General features: G+C 39.2%; 1 protein-coding gene across 1 annotated transcript in view; it reads right to left on the bottom strand.

Annotated features, from left to right (window-relative positions):
* The window catches only part of KCNH5 (potassium voltage-gated channel subfamily H member 5), a 216,557-nt gene that overhangs the window by 178,937 nt on the left and 16,224 nt on the right, over positions 1 to 21,396 (bottom strand). The window contains exons 2-4 of the mRNA XM_087814110.1: positions 16,543 to 16,666; positions 5,935 to 6,041; positions 1,268 to 1,396 (exon numbers count right to left, since the gene is read on the bottom strand). Of these exons, the coding sequence (XP_087670236.1) occupies positions 1,268 to 1,396; positions 5,935 to 6,041; positions 16,543 to 16,666 (360 nt within the window). The remainder of the gene's footprint in view (positions 1 to 1,267; positions 1,397 to 5,934; positions 6,042 to 16,542; positions 16,667 to 21,396) is intronic.

The following is a 21,396-nucleotide window of genomic DNA, read 5'->3' as shown; positions in this document are numbered from 1 at the left end:
CAGAATGTGATCTACCTAGTGAATGTTCCATTTAAGCTTGAAAATAACAGGTATTCTGCTGTTATTGGATGGAGCACTTTGCATTTTTAAACAAACAAATGAGCATTAATTATAAGACTAGTCCATTAGAAGATTATTATATTTAAAATAATATTTAAATTTAACCTAAACTTCCTAGAGTATATGATTAAACGCAGAGGAACAGGTAGGACAGGTTCAAAAGAGAATGCTTTATTCATTCTTCTAGGAGATGACTTAATACACACATTTTCAGAAACATTCACCAGTGAATTGATCTATGTTATGCTTTAAATGGTTTGTACACTATAAAATTTTCCTTGCAATTTGATGCTAACCAGAAACTGAGCAAGTATAGGAATATGCATGTGATTTCATCTGCAGGAAGTAAGTGTAATGCAATTTATCTATAATTATGATTACAGTTGGCAAGATTAAAGCTTTTATGCCAGTTTTTTTAAGAGGTAAGAAAAGACAATGTTTGCCAAATGCAAAAAGGAAGACATTTAATTTTTAGTCTCCTAAGCGATTAAAAATATTTCATAAAAACTTCTTCTAAGGGTATTTGAAATCCTTAATTTATATGACACCATTTCTAATTTAAACATAATTGGAGAGAAAAAAATGAGAACAAAAGGTAGGAAAAAGCACATGCCACTGACTGCTGTTTTCTATAGCAGCCTCTCTGAAAATTATAGTCAATAATACTGCAACTGGAATGTTTTCATTTTCTAGCCACTCTCTTGACAACAAAATTGTTCTTTCAATAATCTAGCAACCTATACCCAAGAAAATCTACAGCAACCCAATTTTAAAAAGGTGAAAAGCAACCTGGAAAAGTCAATTAATCAAACCCTAACCAATTTAACAAAATTCAATCGACAAATCAACTGTTCCAATAAGACCTCACCCAAACCATCCCACAAAGTATACATTTTGTTTCTAAAACTCACCATGTTAGAGGTTGTTGAAACTTCCATTACATCGATTCTAAATGGATAATGTTCTATGAAATCTCTCCCTTATACTTTAAGTTAAGTAGCTACTATTTTAACTTTCTATTTCCATTCAAAAATATAATTGAATAAAACTGATTTGGACATTGACTAGTATGACTGTGAAGCAAAAGAAGGGTCACATAGTCCAGTTTTGTTTTCAGGTTCAACCAATGGATTTTGTTAAAATAATAATAATAATATATTTTAACGGCAGCCTAATTCCTAAGTGCAGTAATTCCTTTGAAAATTACCTTTTGTTGACTCGTCCTCTATTGGCTGTTTGAACAACGTAATATCCTTGAAAGTGCATAGGAACAAGACCACCTTTTCATGTTCATTTCTTATTGGTGCAATTTGCATATAAAACCACACGGGGGTTCCTGGAAGAGACAGAAAGGACAGCAGAGTGTGACAAAGCCACAGCAATGACTTGGTCTCCTGCCTTCCCTTTTCCTTCAGCTGCCATGCCAGGAATACGATTTTAATTACTAAAAATGATCAGAAACTTTTAATTTTGTATCAACTACCAGTTGCTCAGAAATTAATACACATCTTTTTTCAACTGAAAATATCAAAATTTGAAAGTAAAGCCCAGGGTGTCATTTCACGACCAGGAGCACAAAGGCAGCCTCGCTGCTGGAGTCACGCCAGCCCCGCCTTCAGGCCCCGCGCCCCGCGCCGCTGCTCCCTCCACCTTCCTCCCGGGGCCTCAGCAAGCCGGCCGCTCCCAGGCGCTCCTCCGAGGCGCCTGGCAAGTGTCTCCAATGGACCTGAACAGCAACGCCTGATGCCATGGGAAGGATTCATCTGAACATCTGAAATGCTCAGATAGACGCATACAATAGCTCAGTGGCTTTGACTGCACCCCCACCTCAGAGACACGTGAAGCCTGATGCACACAGGCTCCACCTGAAGCCTTTAAAACAATAAGAAAGGGGGGAAAACGCCCCCAGCCCTTGAGAACCTCAGGCGTCTTTATGAGCCACTGCTTCCTCCCTCCCTCCCTCAGGGCAGGAGCCTGGGCTCTGTCACCAGGTCCTTCAAATAATGCCTCCTGCAGACTCCGAGGGAGGTTTCAGAGCAATCAAGGCTGAAGATTTGGACAGGTCGGGAACGGGCACTATGTCAAATAAATATCTGAAGACAAGAGAAATGCCTTCAAAGGAGTAATTATCCATTAAATGATAAAACACTGAAGGAATGTTCCAACAGAATCAAAAAGACAGATTTTGCATCACATTTGCTCTAAGCCACAGTGCAGCAAAGCCTCCCCAAACAGTGTCCCTTAAAGACATGAAGGCCTTTGTCAGGTTTGGGGTTCAGAGAGTGAGCTGTGTAGCTACGAATAGTCTCTAGGTGAGACTCGATAGCCTGTTAGTGGCTGCCAATGAAAACCAAATAAGGAGCACCTCCAGCCCGGCTGGTGTGGCTCAGCAGTTGAGCATCAACCTAGGAACCAGGAGGTCACAGTTCAATTCCCGGTCAGGGCACATGCCCGGGTTGCGGGCTCGATCCCCAGTCAGGGGCGTGCAGGAGGCAGCCGATCAATGACTCTCTCATCATTGATGTTTCTGTCTCTCTCTCCATCTCCCTTCCTCTCTCTGAAATCAATAAAAACATATCATTAAAAAAAAAAAAAAAAAAGAAGCTCCTCCATACCTGAGGCAAAAAAAAAAAAAAAAAGCCATGTAATCATGTCACCACAACAGGAAATTTGCCATTGAGATAAGATGAGGTGACTTAACTACCAGGTTCAAGGAGTCAGAGAATTAAAGAGAGGAGACTTATATGGGAACATTCAGTTTTGACAACCAGGTTCTTTGCAACCCCAGGAAAGCTATGGAAGGACATGGTCCATCCCAAAATGATTACAGGATGAGACAGGGAGCTCAGAAACAACTGCACCATCTTCCAGGGGGGCTTGTTCTTTGTTTTCTGCTTCTGATTTTACACAGTGTGTCTGGGAACTATGAGTGATGTGCACAGTTTTCCAAATCACCAGCCCCAGACGCCAGAGATATATGGCCTATGGCTGTTCTAACAGAGTGAGCCTGAGGCAGCAGGGCCATAAACAGGGAAAAGCACATTAAACATAAGCTGTTTTCCAAGGTCTGTTAGAAATCTGAACAGAAAGAGATGATGTTATAGCTCATATCTTTCTATGAAAACAACAACATTTCAAATTGTGGCACAGAGTCAGGGCTGTTTTTTGAACTTGCTTTCAGATGGCCTGGTGGACTTTTTTTAAGGTGAAGTACAGGGTCATACTTCCCCAAGTATGCTGAGTCCTTGCTGAGTGGCTGGTGAAAGAGCCATGTTCTCAATTTGAGGTTCCGGGGGCTAGGATGTCTGGGAGGGTGAAGCAGAGAGGCCTGGAAACTCAAGGCAGTGCCCTGGCATTGATTATTTGGAGGGAGCCCAGTTACCCCAGTTCTGCCCTTTGTGTAGGCAGAAAGAGCCATTTTCAACCATCAGCTCAGAGCCACTGTTTCTTTTCCAATAGTAGAAACAGCCCCCTGCTAGTCAGAGCAACAGGCCTAAAGTATAGAGGCTGCAAACTGAAATGTCAATCGTGACATGTGTTAAATAGGATACCTCAATCTCCTCACTTGCAAAATGGTGTTTAACCTAATTATTTAATGAAAGTAATGGGAGGAGTTGGCATTCAGGCATTTCGCAAAGCAGTTTTCTATAGACGTGTGACTTTTTCTATTAACATTTTTAAAAGTCACACGAATGCACTCTTTTCAGTTGATGTTCAAAAGCCTTCAGCTAACTATTTACACGATTTTTTAAAGCTGCTTTTAAGTATAGTAGAACTCCATTATAATACAAGAATAATCTCTTCTCTTCAACCTCTTTCCTTCAGCCCAGCTGGTGTGGTGCAGTGGTTGACTGTAGACCCATGAACCAAGAGGTCACAGTTTGATTCCTGGTCAGGGCACATGCCCGAGTTGTGGGCTCTATCCCCAGTAAGGGGGGGGGGGTGCAGGAGGCAGCTGGTCAATGATGTTTCTCTCTCATTGATGTTTCTATCTCTCTCCCTTCTTCTCTCTCTAAAAATCAATAAAAACATTTTTTAAATAAAAAACAATTAATATCTTCCCTTCATATTAAAGAGGAAAAACTCAATGCAGATATGACACAGAAAGGAGAGACGAGTTTTCATCTACAGTGCTGTGGGCCCTATCTCCTACTAGCTCTAAGCAAAAATCTAAACATATATAGATACTTATCTGAAAGAACCAGACAGGCCTGAACAAAGGTCAGATAATTATTTCAAGCCATTAAAATAAAGCAAACTGTGTAACCCACCTCAAAAGGAGACTTTAGGAAATGTAAAAGTCAAGTCATTGCTCACATGATTCAAAGGATATAAACAAACAGAATTTCCACTGAGTTATTTTTGAGAAACTCAGAAAGTATGAGCTTGGCTTTGATGCTTTGAAATCAGGCAAAGATTTGTTTATTCTGCTTAAATGTCAGAGTAATATGGAATATTCTTAAATTATTTGCTAAACTCAAGAAATACCTAAGTCATTTAAGGGATAACAGTACTATAGGCAAGTGAAAGGGCCTTTGGGCATAAGAAGCTACTATGAATTATCAATACGTATTTGGACCTGGTTAAAAAAAAAGAAAAAAAACCCAAAAACTTAAAAAACAGAAAACACCTACAGCCTGACTTTTCTCTTGTAGAGGACAGAGCTGATCATTCAGAATGGATTGTTTTCTAGGTGACAAGCCAACATATACTTGGGTATGACTTCAACAAGAAATACCTCTCAGCCTTGATTCTAAAATGAAAGATAAGATGTTAAGAGATTCCTTAGGTAAAACCACTGAAGACTAATGTGCCCATTACCAAGTGCACTACTGTGAAGCAATAACTGTGGTAGTTTTTATCCCTGTGACGGTCCATCAATAAAAAAAGAGAAACTGAAGTTCAATTCCAAATAGTCCACAGAGAACAAATGTTGGAGGTAGAATGAATTATGCTCCACAAGATCCAACAGGCACCGAACAGGGAACAATTTCCTGTTGAAGTTAGAATGTGTCCCCAACTGCACCAATTTCCGCTAAAGGTGATAATTGGCTCTGCTATCCTATACCATGAACACTAAGTAAATTAATCCATCTTATGAAGTGGCTGTTCATTTTACAACGGAAAAGTCAATTTGTGAAAGCAGCAAAAAGACATAAAAGTAACTATTCAAAGAAAATGAATGGGAAAGGAGCCTTGGCTGATGAGGGTCCCAGCTGGTCTTTTGGTTGGTTGGTTTCCTACTCCAGACCCTGGTGCAGAGTCCCCACCACGACGTCGCCTGTGATTACAGAACAGATAGCTGACCACTCACAAATCTCATCCCGCAGAACAGCTCACAACTATCAGTATAAATACGCCACATGCGAACAGCCTGTTCGAAAAGTTAAAAAGATAATAATAATAACTAAAATAATAAAAAATAAAAGTAATGGCTACTGCCACTAGTTACACAAAAAGAGCCCAAGACCTGCAGAAGGCCGCATCAGTGAAGGTTCACCTCAGGCAGGTGCCCTAAAGTCACCTTACCTATGTATATATCGAAAGGTAATCACATATCCAGTGATTCCAATCGCCTTTTTCTTTAACCCTAAGAAGAAAGGAATAAATTTCTGTCTTTTTTTAGTTGTACCCACACACACACACAAATCGCATTTAAAATGCACCCTGCTTTTCTCCCATTCCTCAACAGGTTGCTTTTCATAGCCAGGATCAATTATTAATTTTGCCACCTAATTTTACTAGCATCCCCTGTCCCTGCCAAGAGAAGGAACAAAGTCTTCTATTCTCTTTACACTACAGCTCAACCACCGCTTACCAAAACATAACATTCATAAAGAGCGGGCACATCTTACCGGCGACTTAGATACCTACTGTTTTTCTTGTACAGAAGAACTTCAAAGCAGTTTGACTCGTAGTTGTCAAAAGTCTGCCTGACTTTCTCGATGGTCTTCTTGTCAGTCAATTCCCCGTACATAAAACTGGGGGGGAAACAAGCCATTTCAGTTTTGTGTTGCTTTTCGAATGCTACATAAAATCATACAGTTGTCTTTGTTGATTAAGTAATCAAATTTAATTACAAATATAATGTTGCTCTTGAAATATGAACTAAAATATTTAAACCATGTTTTGATCAGATTGTTAAACTTCTTGCTAAAAGCTAGCTTTATTTCAGACTCCCAGAGAGAGAGCGAGAAGCAGCCCTCGCGTTGCACAGTTCATACATGTACAGATTTCAGCTACTCTGGTGTAGTTAAATGCCACGTTTCCCAGCAGCACCACTCATATTTCAGTTATCAGAGAATATTAGCTGTGAAGAATTGCATAAAGTTTAAACTTTGCTGTTGGCTCCTCGGTCTACAAATCTCAAGTAAATAACAGATAACACATCACGATCAGTGACGCATCACCTCACTTCTCCAAAGCCTGTGGGCATTGGTCACTGTGCATCTGTCATTCGGTTCGCACACAGAAGCAAAGCATGTAGCTGTGTTGCCTCCTTGTTTCTCAATGGCAAACCCATGAGACATTTTACAAAAATGGAAATCAGGAGCAGGAATTAGCCATCAAAGATTAAAGTCCATCAAAAAAAAAAAATCATAATGCTGAAAGTGAATTTGAATTGAACATAATTGAGGTTCTAGAAGAAATAGATGAATGTGGGAATGTTGACATTACTGCCACTGAGAGACTCTAGACATGCAGCCAGAGGAATGGAGTGCAGGAGAATTTATCAACATAAATCAAAACAGTGAGGGAGGTGAAAGGATCAAGGGTTCCTAGAGAAAGTTACACAAATTTAAAAAAAAACACACAACAAACCACAAAACCACTAGAAGACAGTTCACAATAGTGACCACGGGAGAACAAAAGAGTTAAAGTTGATTCAGACTTAGAAAGGGGTATTAACATTTGCAAAGAGATAGGAAAAAATGCTCTCTAATTCATAAAGTAGATGACAAGAAAGCAAGAAATGTTCAAATGACCCGTGACAGTCTTTTACAAAGAACTGAAACACTTTAATTTTTAACATTTCTAATGTTCTGAACTATAGTATACTAAATATTAGTTTTACAATTACTTCCATTTCCATGTACTTAAAACCAACAGTAAGAGAGCTTTCAATGTTTTGACATTGTTAAGGGTCACAGAACAATCGTAATTTCTTCCACTGAGCGTTAAGGTGGTATCACATGGCTGCAGCTTGCATGGTCCTTTTTATACTCCTCTATACAATGAAACATGAAGACTTCATATTACACATATAATGTACTGGCGTTTTCATCACTTATGAGGATTTTTTAAAGATACAAGTATGGCTAATCGGTGGAGAATTGAAGGAGACATACACTATTACTATGGCTAAAGGAACATATAAAACAGATTCAAGAGTGCACTTCTACATCCCACAAAATTTTCCTAATATTTTGAAAATTTTCCTAAGAGAAATTCACCAAAAGTTTGATAATCTACAAAACTGAACTCAGTCAAGGATTACAAGCCTCTAAAACTCTATTCCCAATGTTTTCACAATCAATTGTTCAGCCGGTTTTAGAAGCACAGTTCTCCTGGTTAGTATAATTGTCTAGATTACTTCTTCCACGAGGAAGGAATCGGTGGGCTACTATTAGATACCTTGAATAAATTTTTGAAGACGCAAGTCTATCTTTATGATTCCTTTTGTTCCGGTTTTCAAAGAGTTAGCCTGTTGGCCAGAGGCAAATCCAAGTGTGGTGGGTGAAGCTTATACACTTTTAGGAGCCCTCTTTAAGGAACGGAATACAAAATTATGAAAAAAACTCAGACACAGAGCCTTGAAAGACACCCACTCAAGTAAGGGGTCCCCGAAGGTTAAGATTCATTAGCCTCATGGAAAAACTGCCCCAGAACATATCAATCTGGGAAATTTATAACTCGAAAAGCAGTTTGTTATCAAGATCCATCAAAGAGTAGCAGGATTCAACAGAGATGCCGTATCATTAGAAATTAGAGTAACTCAGGCCAATCTTAGGGTAACACTAACCTATGCAACTAGAATTCTAGAAACTAAGAAATGAAAGGAAGTGAATGAGGCAGACCAAAGATTGTCCTAGCAATCTGCCTCCTGCATTTTCAAATACAATATTTCTATCTTTTATTTTAAAAGATAGTTTAAATGTTATCATAGTAAGATAAATGAGAATCTCAGAATAGAATAACAGACTCTGACTCCTTAATCTCGCAGCTGAACTAGCACATGAAGTTCCAGTGCCTGCCTGTAAGATGGCATTAAAAAGCCACTGTTCCTGTGTAAAGCCTGGAGTCCAGCTCACGTGAGTCTCATGAAAATCTCTTGAAAGCATTATAATTAAATTTTTAAAAGCACAGCTCTGGATGGTTTTACTCAGTGGTTAGAGTGTCAGCCCTTGGACTGAAGGGTCTAGGGTTTGATTCCCAGTCAAGGTCACATATCTTAGTTATAGGCTGGATCCCTGGCCATGGTCAGGGCATGTGAAGGAGGCAACCAATCGATGTGTCTCTCTCACATCAATGTTCCTCTCTCCTTCTTTCTCTCTCCCTCCTTCTCCCCCCCCTCCACTCTCTCTAAAAAAAAAAAACACAAAACAATGGGAAAAATATCCTCAGGTGATGATTTAAAAAAAAAGCACAAAGTCCCACCTTCCAAAAATAAAACATTGGTTTAATACTGTCAATAATATTATTTACACACAGGTGAACTTTTCAACCAACCAGTTTTTTAAATTATGATAACGGTAATTGACTATTTTTAATCTAAAAACTCTTTAATAAAAAGAAAAAATTAAAAACAAAAATAAGATAAGGGTAATTAAGCTAACAAAATCTTTGTGGGTCTTAAGAAAAAGAAAAGAAAAGCCATTTTACTCCTATTACTACATATCTAGGTTCTATAGTTCAACAAACCAAATCACAATACTCCCAACTGGCCAACAGAAAAATGCAGGGGGGAAAAATGCATCTATAATATAACAAGCAACTAGAATAATAATTGGAAAAAATAAATTCTAATAGAATTGAAAATTATGTTACAAAACTTTTAAAAAAGAGACTGGTTTAAAAATTGATGTAATAATACCACTTAAGAAGATACACAACACAACTCTGATTCAGCTAAAATTCTGAAGAGAAGATACAAACCAGCAATTTTTCCAGCAAACTATGAAAATTCTGTAATATAGTCTTCATTATTTTGGCCCTCCCAATGCTAAAGTCTCCTATCCTAAGAATATAAAGGCATTTTAAGGGAAAAAATCCCACACTATTACAATCTGAATACTTTTTGTTAAAGTCTTTTGTTTCTTACATTGTCCCACCGATATTATAAATGCCTTCTACAGCTGCACTGCTTATTTTATTGGGGGGGGGGGATTCCATGCACAGAAGCAACCTCTCTCTGCTGCAACACTGAGCAGTCACCATGTAACAGAAGCCCTGCGCTTGGAGGAAAGCAATTCGTAGGCAAGAGGTAGAACCTCTCTGACTCTTAGTTTCCTCATCAGCAAAATGATGGTAATGTTAACAGAACTCAGAGTGTGAGAATTAAAAGCATAACACCCATGAGGCTGCAAGTTAGAGTGTGGGGTACAGCGGCTGAGTGGTTACTGGCAATCTTTTCATGGGCGGGGTTAGGGGCCACTCCCCCGCCTCCCCACAATTCTAGGACAGGGGTTGGGCCACGCTTGCTAATGGGCAGGGTCACTGAGTCCTAAAGGGAGGCGCACATCGCTTTGTGTGTCCTTCTTTGCCAGCCCCTGGGGTGGAAGCCGAAACTCACCAGGGCCTGCTCCCGGATCAGCTGTCCTCTTACCACACCACTAAGTGGCGGGAAGATGTGGTCCTGAGACTAAGGGAGAAATTTTCCGCGGGCCTGCCTAAGCCACATGCAGCTTGCCTAAGCAGTTTGCAGCCTATCTTTCAAGCATATTCTGCCCTAGGAAACTTCTGGGCACAGGCGACTTTGCTTATAGCACGGCTTCCTACTGAATCGTGGATCCCTTGCTCTGCCATCAACATCTCACCGACACGCCTCATCATGACACCCCACAGTGAGGATGGCTGTGATGCTGGTGGGCCTTCAAGCGACAAAGGAACCTTCCAAACTGAGAAAACATGTAACCTAATCGTGAGTTCCGCCATCTCCCTCGATCTGCTAATGGTCAATGTTCCTGAACTAAAACACCGCATTCGGTCACCACTAGAGAGCATGACGTTATCTACAGGCTGCAGTCCACGGGCCAGCAAACGCGTCCCAGAGACCACACACACTGACGCAGTGCGCTTGGCGGCAAGTGTGGTCCTCGGCGGGGAACCGGCCACAACAGTCATCACCAAGTCAGTGCGAGCAGGGGCTGAGATCTATAGTCCAAGGACCAGAAAGAAGCCTGAGGGGACAGCAAAAGGAGAATTTAGAAACAAATAAGAGCACAGATTTCAGAATCTGAAAGGGGTCATTCTGAAATAAATTAAAGCATCGCTTTATATAGTCGATTGTAACCAAAAGGTTTCACAACCCGTTCATTTATATGGGCTCAGAAGGATTCAGACAGAGTTAAAGAGTAGACCCCTGGCATGTAATTAAGGGAATCTAGGGGAGCACTGGACGTCTCTAACCCTTGCAGCATGGACATCACGGAGGCTCCTCTGCTCTCCAACACTTCCCCTCCGCCACTGTGCAAAGCAGAGCCCAAGGCCAAACGGAACCAGGCTGACCGACATCCACCACGTGTAATGTGCTCTTGTTGGCTGAGATAACCGTGTTAATAAAACTACTTGTGAAATACATCCAATAATGTGCCTCTTACTATCTCTGCTTCATTCTCTAATTGGATGGCGTGGGCAAAGGATTATTAGTGGGCACTTCAAGGAAAAAAAAGATTTTGAAAATATCTATCTACTCCAATCTTCCCTATCTACATGATTGCTCTTCAACCCTCTTTCCTAAAAAATAAAAATAAAATAAAATAAATAAAGGCAGAATGGGCCTTTAAATTTTCAGGTTAATAAAAGATTAAAATACTGACGTGGTTTCTACCTAACCTATGATGATAGTATGTCTTGAAGGTCAGGGTTTCCTGGGGGTCATGAGCTAAGATCATACGCTTTTAAATGCCATCCCCCCAAGCGTACAATCTCTATTATGCATGCAATATGTTTTGTGTCCAATAAACAGCCAAACAATCCAAAGGCTTGGCATGCAACTATTAGACAATAAAACAGGCTAGAAATTCTCGGAATCCTAAACTGTCATAAGAATATTTTTTTAATTTTAGTTAAAAAATTGAGACAGTATATAAAACACATCAGATTTATTAAAATAGAAATTTAGATACTACTATGAAGTACAAGGATTCAGGGAAACTGGAACCCACTCATGGCTGGTGAGAATGGGAAATAGAAGGCCACTCAATAGCAATCTGGGAGCATTAATGTACAAATTCTGTATATATTCTGTTATCCAGCGATCCTATTTCTGGGCACAGTCAACTTCTCACATGGGGCCACAGGAAGATGTGTATGGAGATGTTTGTCTCCAAGTTGTTTGAGGCAGCAAAAATGTCAGAAGTTGAAGTCCATGACTAATAAAATGGATAAATCAAATGGAGGCTGTGGAGACACTAGAGTACTGCACAGCAGTCAGGCACAGTGATCATATAGCAACATTAAAAAAATCTCAAAAACATAATCTTGAGTGGAAAAAGTAAGAACCTATCCATCTTACGGCATGGTATGAATTGTGTGGGCCTTAAAAACAAACACAAAGCAACATCAGTTAAGAATATACATACTTAATGTACAAACAGAGGGTAGAGCAGAAAGACACAATAAACACCCTACAATGAATAATTATAGAAGAGGGTGGGGCTGTTTCCCGATCTTAGGTCCTTTGCCCATTTGGTGGGTGCTGGGTGGAGAGGATCCATGGGGGGGCGGGATATCTGTAATACTTTCAACAATTAAAAAAAAGAAGATGGGGAATGTGATCAAGAGGGAAAAATAAAAGAAAAATTAATAAAATAGAGAGCTTCCCAGAGAGAGTACAAGGATAATATTGAGATACTGAAAAGCATGTTTAATTAGATTTTGTGCACCTGGTCTAATAAGGGGAGGGTTGGAAAGTACAAGAAAGGAAATAAAATATGAAAACAAAAGAAATAAATCTTAGTCTCTTGATATTGTAAAATTACAAATTGCATTTTTTTTTAATTTTCCCATAAAACAGTTCATATTTGAACAATTAAAAAACAGAACATGGACTCTTTACCCAGTTGCTACTTTAATCTTATTGACTTTAATCCATCTAATGCAAGTTGTATATAAAGATGATTCTTTCTTCAGGACATAAACTGTTACATTTTTTCCCACACAAACTCACACTCACTGATTTCCGGTTTCTTACTCTGATATCAAGTCTTATTCCAGAACTTGTCATTATTAATAATGATAATCAATAAAATTCTTTGAATTATTCACAAAGCTATCCTCGTTGTTAAATGATTTAGCTCTATATTCCATTGGAATTCAGTGATTCCAAAACTCTATAATAACTTTTAGTTATTAACACTGCAGTTCTAAATGTGTATATAATTTTCTTCTTTCCTCCTCTGTTTCCTTCTATCTCACATTCAAAGGCTTTTACAGATTTACACAGGGAATTTTTAAAAAGCTGTATATAAAAAAACAAGAATCATGATGCAGATAGTGTTTATTAACTGTTTTTTTTGTTTGGTTGGTTGACTGGTTGGTTGTTTTTATTTAATAATATGTTGTCAGCTTCTTCTAGTGTCATCATCTTTCCAGCATATGATTTAGAAAATTGGGGCTTTGCCATAATATTTTTTAACAAATCTACTACTGGACAGTTTGATCATTTTTAGATCTTGCTTCTTCTAAAAAATGCTGCAGTAAACACAAAATGGGGATAGTTTAATTTTAAAAGGGGATGGGGAAGTTTAAAAGGGAGTGCACTAAAACAAACTATGCCTCTAAGAAAACCTGATGGGGCTCAAATATCCTTTGCTCACGTATCAGATGCTAGTCTCCACTGCTCTGTTTAGGAAATTTTTAGATTACCTAAACACACTGGGCATTTTGTGCAATCAAGTGCTAACTGTTTAAGTTAAGAAAATTATCATTTTGAAAATAGTGTCTAAAAATAGTGAAGAGGGGTAGTGGGGAGACAGCTTCCCACAGTGAAAAATGAAAAAGCATGAAGGAATCCAAAGCTCTCTGCTCTCTCACCCACCTTAAATACCCTGACGCTTGGGATGAAATACAATAAATAAAAGCATGTTATATGGAGGCATGTGAGATCTAGGTTAGGGTTTATTGCAAAACAAGCCAATCTAATTCAGCAAATACTGACACAAAACTGAGCTGTGTCGTGTGGTGCATGCCAAAGTGAACAAGATGGAATCTTTACTTTCAACGCATTTATAATCTGGCACTGGGGGTAGGAGGGGGAAAGCAACTCTATTAAGGGATAGAATATATTAATATAACATGCCAGTATTTTTTAATGAATTTCTGTAGGAAAAATTGCACCTGCCAAAGAAAATAGGCGGGGAGGTGGGGGCATAGATACATGGGAAGCAAGAAGGGGTGACAAGCAGGACTTCACAGTAGATTCCACATATGACGACAAGAGCAATAGCACTAGAAACCCAAGGGGAAAGGAAAGTTCGTTTAAGGCCAGACGGTGATGCCACCTGATGAACTACTGGGAGCCAGAGGAGGGAAAACACATTTGTTGAGAGAATCACAAATACCTTCCGGTGAAAGATGGCATCTGAAACAGACATGGGCGTGATGATGGGATGTCCAAAGTCCAAGAAGAGGAAATGGATACGGAGCACCTGCGTTCCTTAGAACTCTCTATAGAGCCTGTTCCAAGGGTAAGGTCTACCATAAAACTAACCTTCTCGAAACCTAAGCCCTCCTGAGACATAAGGGAGCAGAGACGCTCAATACAATCCTTAACCCCCCAGAAACTATAGCACACGCCTAACAAAGCGCTAGCCCAGCAGCTAATGTCCACCCAGCAGATCAAAAGGCGTCAGTGCTACCAAAGGGAGTTTCTCGATGAGGGGCCATAGTTCCATCAGTCTGTTTACCAATTTCAGATCTGAGAGTGAAGAGTTGATGTGAGAATTATTTAGTGGAGAAAAAATGAGGATCACTTGGGAAAGGATAAATAAAAGAAGATCTTTAAACAGATTATTTCTCAAGTCTGGCTAAGCATCAGAACCATCTGAGCTGACAGTTAAAAGTATTCATCCCGCCCGGCCGGGCGTGGCTCAGTGGTTGAGCGTCAACCTGGGATCCAGGGGACCAGGGTTCGATTCCCGGTCAGGGCACATGCCCGGGTTGCGGGCTTGATCAATGACTCTCTCATCATTGATGTGTCTATCTCTCTTTCCCTCTCCTTTCCTCTCTCTGAAATCAATAAAGATATAGTTTAATAAATAATAATAAATAAAAGTACTCATCCCTGCCCCACCACCCACCTTGGGTGATTCTGATTCAATAGGTTTGATTTGCAAAACCTCTCTAAGGGATTCCCATGTGTAGTCAGGTTTAAACTCATGGTTTAATATGAAATCCCTGCCTTCCATGAAGAAACAGAATACACAGGGGTTGGCAAAATTAGGTTTACTGTTGTTCGTATAGAAAAAGACATGCAGGTTTTGATGATTACAATAGCTTTAACTCAAAAGAATGCACTCACAACTGTAAACCTACATTTGCCTACCTCTGAATAGATTTGTATATGCATATAATGTTTCTCAGCATAAATGAGTAGAAAGAAGATAAATATTATGATTCCCAGGACAAGTCCTTAACATAAAACTCCACCTCAATTATCCCCTCTGAAAAACAAAAGATTTGGAATAGAAAATAATTCAGATCCCTTGTAGTTTTAAAATAACATGATTCTGGTGCTTTGTTAAGTGAGAACTTTAAAGAAAAAATTAGCTCAAGGTAAAAACTTCCCATCTGGGCTTATTGAAATATTGTAAAAAGTTTTTAGTTCTAAATTGGGTTCCTTATTTAGAATTTTCTCTTCTTTTCTATGATCTTTTTTTTCTCTTTTTGGGGGGGGGGGGTGTAATACTCTCTTTAAACTTATAGCTATGGCATATTTTTAAAGAATGCTTATAAATATAAATGCCAGCATTTGTTTTACATTAAGTCAAACAAAACAGCAATGGTACAATGTACCAACATTACAGAGTATATATGATTTACACAGGGCATAAGAACTTTATTTTGATGTTCTTTAAATGTTGATGAACCACGTCCTACTTGGTCGGGGGTTGTTTCCTCTACTTTGTTCAAGACAGTTTTAGCAGCTATAAGTGCTTCCTGGAGGTAGGATGCTCCTTCGATCACTCAGCACCTAGGATAGTTCCTGCCTCATAGCAAAAAATATTTATTGGATGAATTCATAAATTCACAGATATGCAAAAACCTTCTCTTAGCAAAAGTTTTCACCAATGGCTCTTAGACTGTATATTTCTGCTGACAATGTAGTATCCTTAATATTTTAATATAATTTTTATCCTATAGTTTTTATATGTGAGTAAATAGGTTTTGGTACCAATGCTAGTGTGAGTGTGGTAGAAGTGGGAGGGTCTCCACACCAACAACAAGCAATTTTGGGACACCAGCTGGGAGGCCTACAATTCAACTCAGTTATGACACCATCTACCCTGAGATAGTATCAGATTCCATGGGTTAGGGGTTCAGTCTTAAAAGACGGCCCCCCACACACACACTTTATATGCCACCCGTCAAAAACCCTGGTTGTTCCCTATACTTCTAAGGACAGACTATAAGTCACAGGTTCCCACAACCTCCTCCTTGGATTTGATTAATTTGCTAGAGCAGCACACAGATTCAGAGAAACATTTTACCTATTGGATTACTGGACTATTTGTAAAGGATGTAACAGAGATAGCCAGATGGAAGAGATGCGTGGGCAAGGTCTGGAGAAAGGCTGAGGAGGGTCCCACTGTCCCAGCACCTCCACGTGTTCACCGGCCAGGAAGCAATCCGAACCTCGTCCTTCTGAGTTTTTATGGAGCTCTCATCACAGAGTCTCGATTGGTTAAATCATTGGCCATTGGCCTTTGAATCAACCTCCAGCCCCTGTATCAGAGGATGGGGGTGGGGGTATTGCAAGTTAAACCCCTCTAAACACGTGGCTGGTTCCCCTGCACCCAGCCCCCATGCTCGGGTTATCTAAGGGGCTTTCCAACAGTCATCTCATTAACAGAACAAAAGACGCTTTTATTGCTCTTAATTCCGAGCCTTTCAGGAGCTCTGTGCAGACACCTGGCTGGAAGACCAAATGTATATTTAATATAAATCACTATATCACCGTGAGTCTAAATCACTTTAAGCCTTTCAATCGCATTCAGCATTAAACGTCAGCAAAGGTTCCTGAGCTGTTCTTTCACCTACCTGCAAGTGCTGCTTTTCTGCATGACGTCAGCTCGGTGATACCCAGAGAGTTTGCAAAAACCGTCATTACTATAAACTACAGGCCAATCTACAATCTGGGCGTTTCCCAGCAAGAAACTCGATTCTAAAGAAGAAAGGGAAAAGAGGAAGTTTTTAGCTTCATTTAGCAATGTACGTCTTTCAAGTAATAAGAAAAACCTCACAATTCATAAAGATAGGCAAATACAACTATGGTTTGCTATGGTACAAATAATAAAACCTGTCTTTGATATTGACATAATGAGTTTACCATGATCATCAAATGAGATCTGCAATAAGTACAAGATTTGCATACAAACTAACAACTCAGTGGAACAGAAGCCAGTTTATGTAATACCTCTTTCTGTTCAATTATAATCTAAGCTATGAAAACAAACTAGGGTTAATATTAAACAAATGTTAATGTCTATAATAATTATACCTAAAAACCAGTTGATTTATTAAGATTAGGGCTACAGTCACTTCTATACACATTGAGAATACTGGACTTGATAAAAGAGGCAAACTTGTATGACTCCTCTAAAAATTCTATTCATATAATTCTGGACATGATGGCATAAATTCAACTGATCTTAAGAAGTCTAATTTAAAATAACATTGAAGAGGTCCTTTTAAAAATAAAATTATTCAAAGATATTATTTTCAACCACATGCTACACAAAATTTGGGAACTATCTTTAGTCTAAATAAAGAACCATCTCTGGTCTATTTTGCATAAACAAGTAGTTTTCTTTATGCATAAAATTAATACAAAAATAGTATCTTTTGATATCAACCTTCATTAAAAGTCTCATAGTCTTAGGCAATAACTTCAGCAATATTTAGACGTGATAAATATGTTAGCATTAAAATGAATTAAAAATAAAATAATATTAAAATATAAAACTGAAAAATTATTTTAAAAATAAATATTTTAAAAGAGTACAGATGTTAAAAGAAATACTACACTTCAACAAACTCAGAATATCTGCCTAAAATAATCTTGTTTAAGCTCACATTCAGAGTAGTGCACTAAAAAGAAATTAACTTATGAGGAGAAAACTAAGTGTAAATCCTGACTCACAGTCAATCTTTATAAAATCAGTGCAATTCAACACTTACTAAGTAGCTGCTAAGTAAAGGGTGCTGTTCTGGGGCAGACAATGGGCTAGAATAAAGATCAATACAACATACCCTTTACTCTCACAAAACTTACATGTTAAGAAAAACAATAAAATAACAATCAGTTACAATTTATCAGAATAGATGCTAAATCAAGAAGCATAGGACAAATTATGGGGGAAAATTTGTTTCAAGGCACTAAAAACAAAACAAACGCAGGTAGAAACTGAAAAATACAAACCCTTAAATAAAAGGAGATAGATTAAATGATACATTCACTTAACTGTTCATTCCCCTGTGAGTAGTTCCCAATTTGCACAGTCCATGGGGGACCGAATTCAAGCAGAAAAGTCAAAGGTCACAATTTGGGACTGCCAGAGCAGCTTGACATTAAGAGGGAGATGCTTTGACATAAACCCATATATGAATCTACCTCAAATCCTTGTCTGTGCATACACAGGATAAGACAACTAAGGAACTCATCAAGTCTAGAAATGACTAGAAGGCTAAAAAGCAGGCAGAAATTTTAGCACCTTCCCAAGGCCACAAGGCAAATTTCAGAGTTCAAGTCCTATCAAGCTAGAGAAGCTTGATAAATTCCCTGAGATTTCCATTTAAGCCACAGAAAGTCATGCTCACAGTCTATGACAGACAGTAAGATAAAAAATGTAGCCATCTCTCTCTCTCTCTTTCTCACACACACACATACACACACATAAAAAAGGCAAAAATCATTATCAAGGTGACCCACCAATAATTTAACTACCTGCTAAAATAAAATGTACCCCCCCTCAGAGGAAAATAATTAAATCAAAAGTTTCTATAATGTATCAAGCCGATGTCCAGTATACAATAAAAAATTATGAGGCATGCCTTGGCCAGTTTGGCTCAGTGGTTAGAGTGTTGACCCTCGGACTGAAGGGTCCCAGGTTTGATTCTGGTCAAGGGCATGTACCTAGGTTATTGGCTCGATCCTTGGCCTTGGTCAGGGTGGGTGTGGAAGGCAACCAATCGATGTGTCTCTCTCACACCGATGTTTCTCTCTCTCTCTCTCTCCCCTCCTTTCCACTCTCTCTGAAAAGCAATGGAAAAAATATCCTCAGGTGAGGATTAAAAAAATTATTAGGCATGCAAAAAATAAAAATCAGAGAACTGTGATAACAATCTGGGGGGAAATAAGCAATAGAGAAAGAGGTCAATATTGGAAACAGACATAAACAATACAACCTCTGAAATAAAAAAATAAAAATAAAAAAAAAACACTGAACAAGTTTAACAGTAGCTTAGACCCTAAAAAAAGGCCAGTTTTAAAACATATCCATGAAAGTTATTGCAAACTGAAGAAAAAAGAGAAACAGATTAAAAAGATGTCCTGTGGGACAGTATCAAGCAGTCTAAAATACATGTACTTGAGTCGGAGGGAGGAGGGGATGACAGAATGAGGCACAAATGTTATTAGGATAATTGATGACTAAAATTCTTCCAAATAGCATAAAAAATAACCCACAGATCTTAGCTCAATAAACCTCAAGCTGGAGGTCCCAGTTAGACTCCCCGGGGTTGTCAGGAGGCAGCCAATCAATGACTCTCATCCTTGATGTTTCCATCTCTCTCCTCCTCCCTTCCTCTCTGTGAAATCAATAAAAACATTATTTTTTAAAACAGGAAACAAAAAGGAAACCCACAGACTAAAAGAAAATATTCACAATACAGATATCTGAGAAAGAACCTCTATTGAGAACATTAAAAAACAATTCCTACAAAAGAACAAAAGAGTCAATTAACAAAATGGGCAAATGACTTGAAGACATGTCACAAAAGAAAACAGACAGTGGCCCGTAAGCACAATGAGATGCTCACCACCACCCTGCATCGGGGAAATAGGAGCTAAGAGCTCAAGGATACATGGATCCTGCTCAGCTACCAGAGTGGTTACAAAGGCCAGCAGTGCGAACTGCTGATGGAAATGTGGAACAACTCGAGGGCTTTCTAGAACGCGAGTGCGAATGCAAAACGGCATGGTCACTTTGAAAAACGATTTCTTGTAAAGTTAAATATCAACTATGACCCCAAAATTTCATTCCTAGGCATCTACTCAAATGAAATGAAAACGTATGTTAGCAAAAAGACTTGTAGAAAAATGTTCACATCAACCTTATTCATAGAAGCCAAAAACTGAAAACAATGCCCATGTCCACCAACAAGAGAATGGGTTCAAAATCGTGGCTCATTCTGATTCCCGTTCAATTGTGGGATGGTGGGAGGGCTGCCAGGAAAGAGAACAGAAGTTCCCGGGGAAGGCAACTGTCCTCTGTCTTCATAAAGGGAGCAGGTACACAGGTGTACACATTTGTCCAAGCCAACTGAACTCTACACCCTACTACTTAAGCTCTGTGTATTTTACCTCACATAAATTATATCTCAACTTTAAATGAAAACACAAGGAACACAAAGGACCAGAGAATCAGAAGTTTTAGGAAAACTGGCATTTAAGCTGAACCTTAATTATAAGAAAGGTACTTAGGGTAGAAAATAAAATGAGCTTATTCCTACAAAAATGCTTTGTAAAGAATTAATCCCTCTATAAATACATGATATTTTCTTTTATGCATAGCATCAATTATAAATATTTGTAATATGATCACCAAAAATTAGCTTCTTTCCCATCGTAGCCCAGGCCAGGTCCTAGCCAATTTACCTTCTCTTCTCCCTGTAGTCTCACTTCATGGCGAGGTCATGGTGGCAGCCCATTCCGCTAGCTGCAGGGTCTCCCTGCCTCAGCTCATCCTGATTTTCAGTCTGACTTTCAGACTAATGTTCACTGGTTCCCCTGAAGCCCTGCGGCCACCCTACTACTCTTCATTTAGATCAAATCCTCTCCCAGACTTACAAAGCCTCTGAGATTCAGTCTCACCCTCCTGGCTATACAAACATATTTCTCATTCCTCCTAAAGTCCATAGCATTGCAGTCAGGCCGGTTTCCTTATTATATCCCCAAAATACACTCACTCATGACACCCACTGCCCACCTGAAACTCTTCCTCCATCCCTTTGCCTATCAAAACTTTTAAGAACCAGTTCAACTCTATCTTCTCTATGATATATTCACTGAGTACCGCTCAGCCCACATCCCCCTCTGGCTACCACCATGTCTGTCTCCAACCCTTCATAAGACAAGCTTACCATAAAAGTTGTCTGTTCTAGCCCTGGCCAGTTTGGCTGAGTGGCTACAGCATCAGCCTGTGGACTGAAGGGTCCCAGGTTCTATTCAGGTCAAGGACACAGGCCTCGGCTGCAGGTTCGACCCCCACCTGGGCCATGTGTGGGAGGCAAGCAATTGAAGTGTCTCTCTCACATCGATGTTTCTCTCTTTCTCTCCCTCTCTCCCTCCCCCTCTCTCTCTTTCTCACTCCCTTCTACTCTCTCTGAAAAGCAAAAGCAATGGGAAAAATACTCTCTGGTGAGAATTAAAAAGAAAAAAAGGTGTCTGTTCTCATTGGTTCCATCTCCTCAGCTCCTATTCACTCAACTCACTCCTACTTCGCTTCTGCCCTCACCATTCCAAGACACCCAAGATCACCAATAACCTCTTCTCATCACCAAATCCAAAGGATGCTTTTTACTCGTTTCACTTGACAATTCAGAAGTTTGGTAACTATTCCCTCCTTAAAAGTTTCTCAATCATTAGCTTTTGTAGAACAGCATTCCCCTATT

The sequence above is a fragment of the Miniopterus natalensis genome, chromosome 1 (genome assembly GCF_054644295.1).
Source record: "Miniopterus natalensis isolate mMinNat1 chromosome 1, mMinNat1.hap1, whole genome shotgun sequence".
NCBI lineage: Eukaryota > Metazoa > Chordata > Mammalia > Chiroptera > Miniopteridae > Miniopterus > Miniopterus natalensis.
The sequence above is the reverse complement of the archived record's forward strand: the minus strand, read 5'-3'. Positions and strand labels throughout refer to the sequence as shown.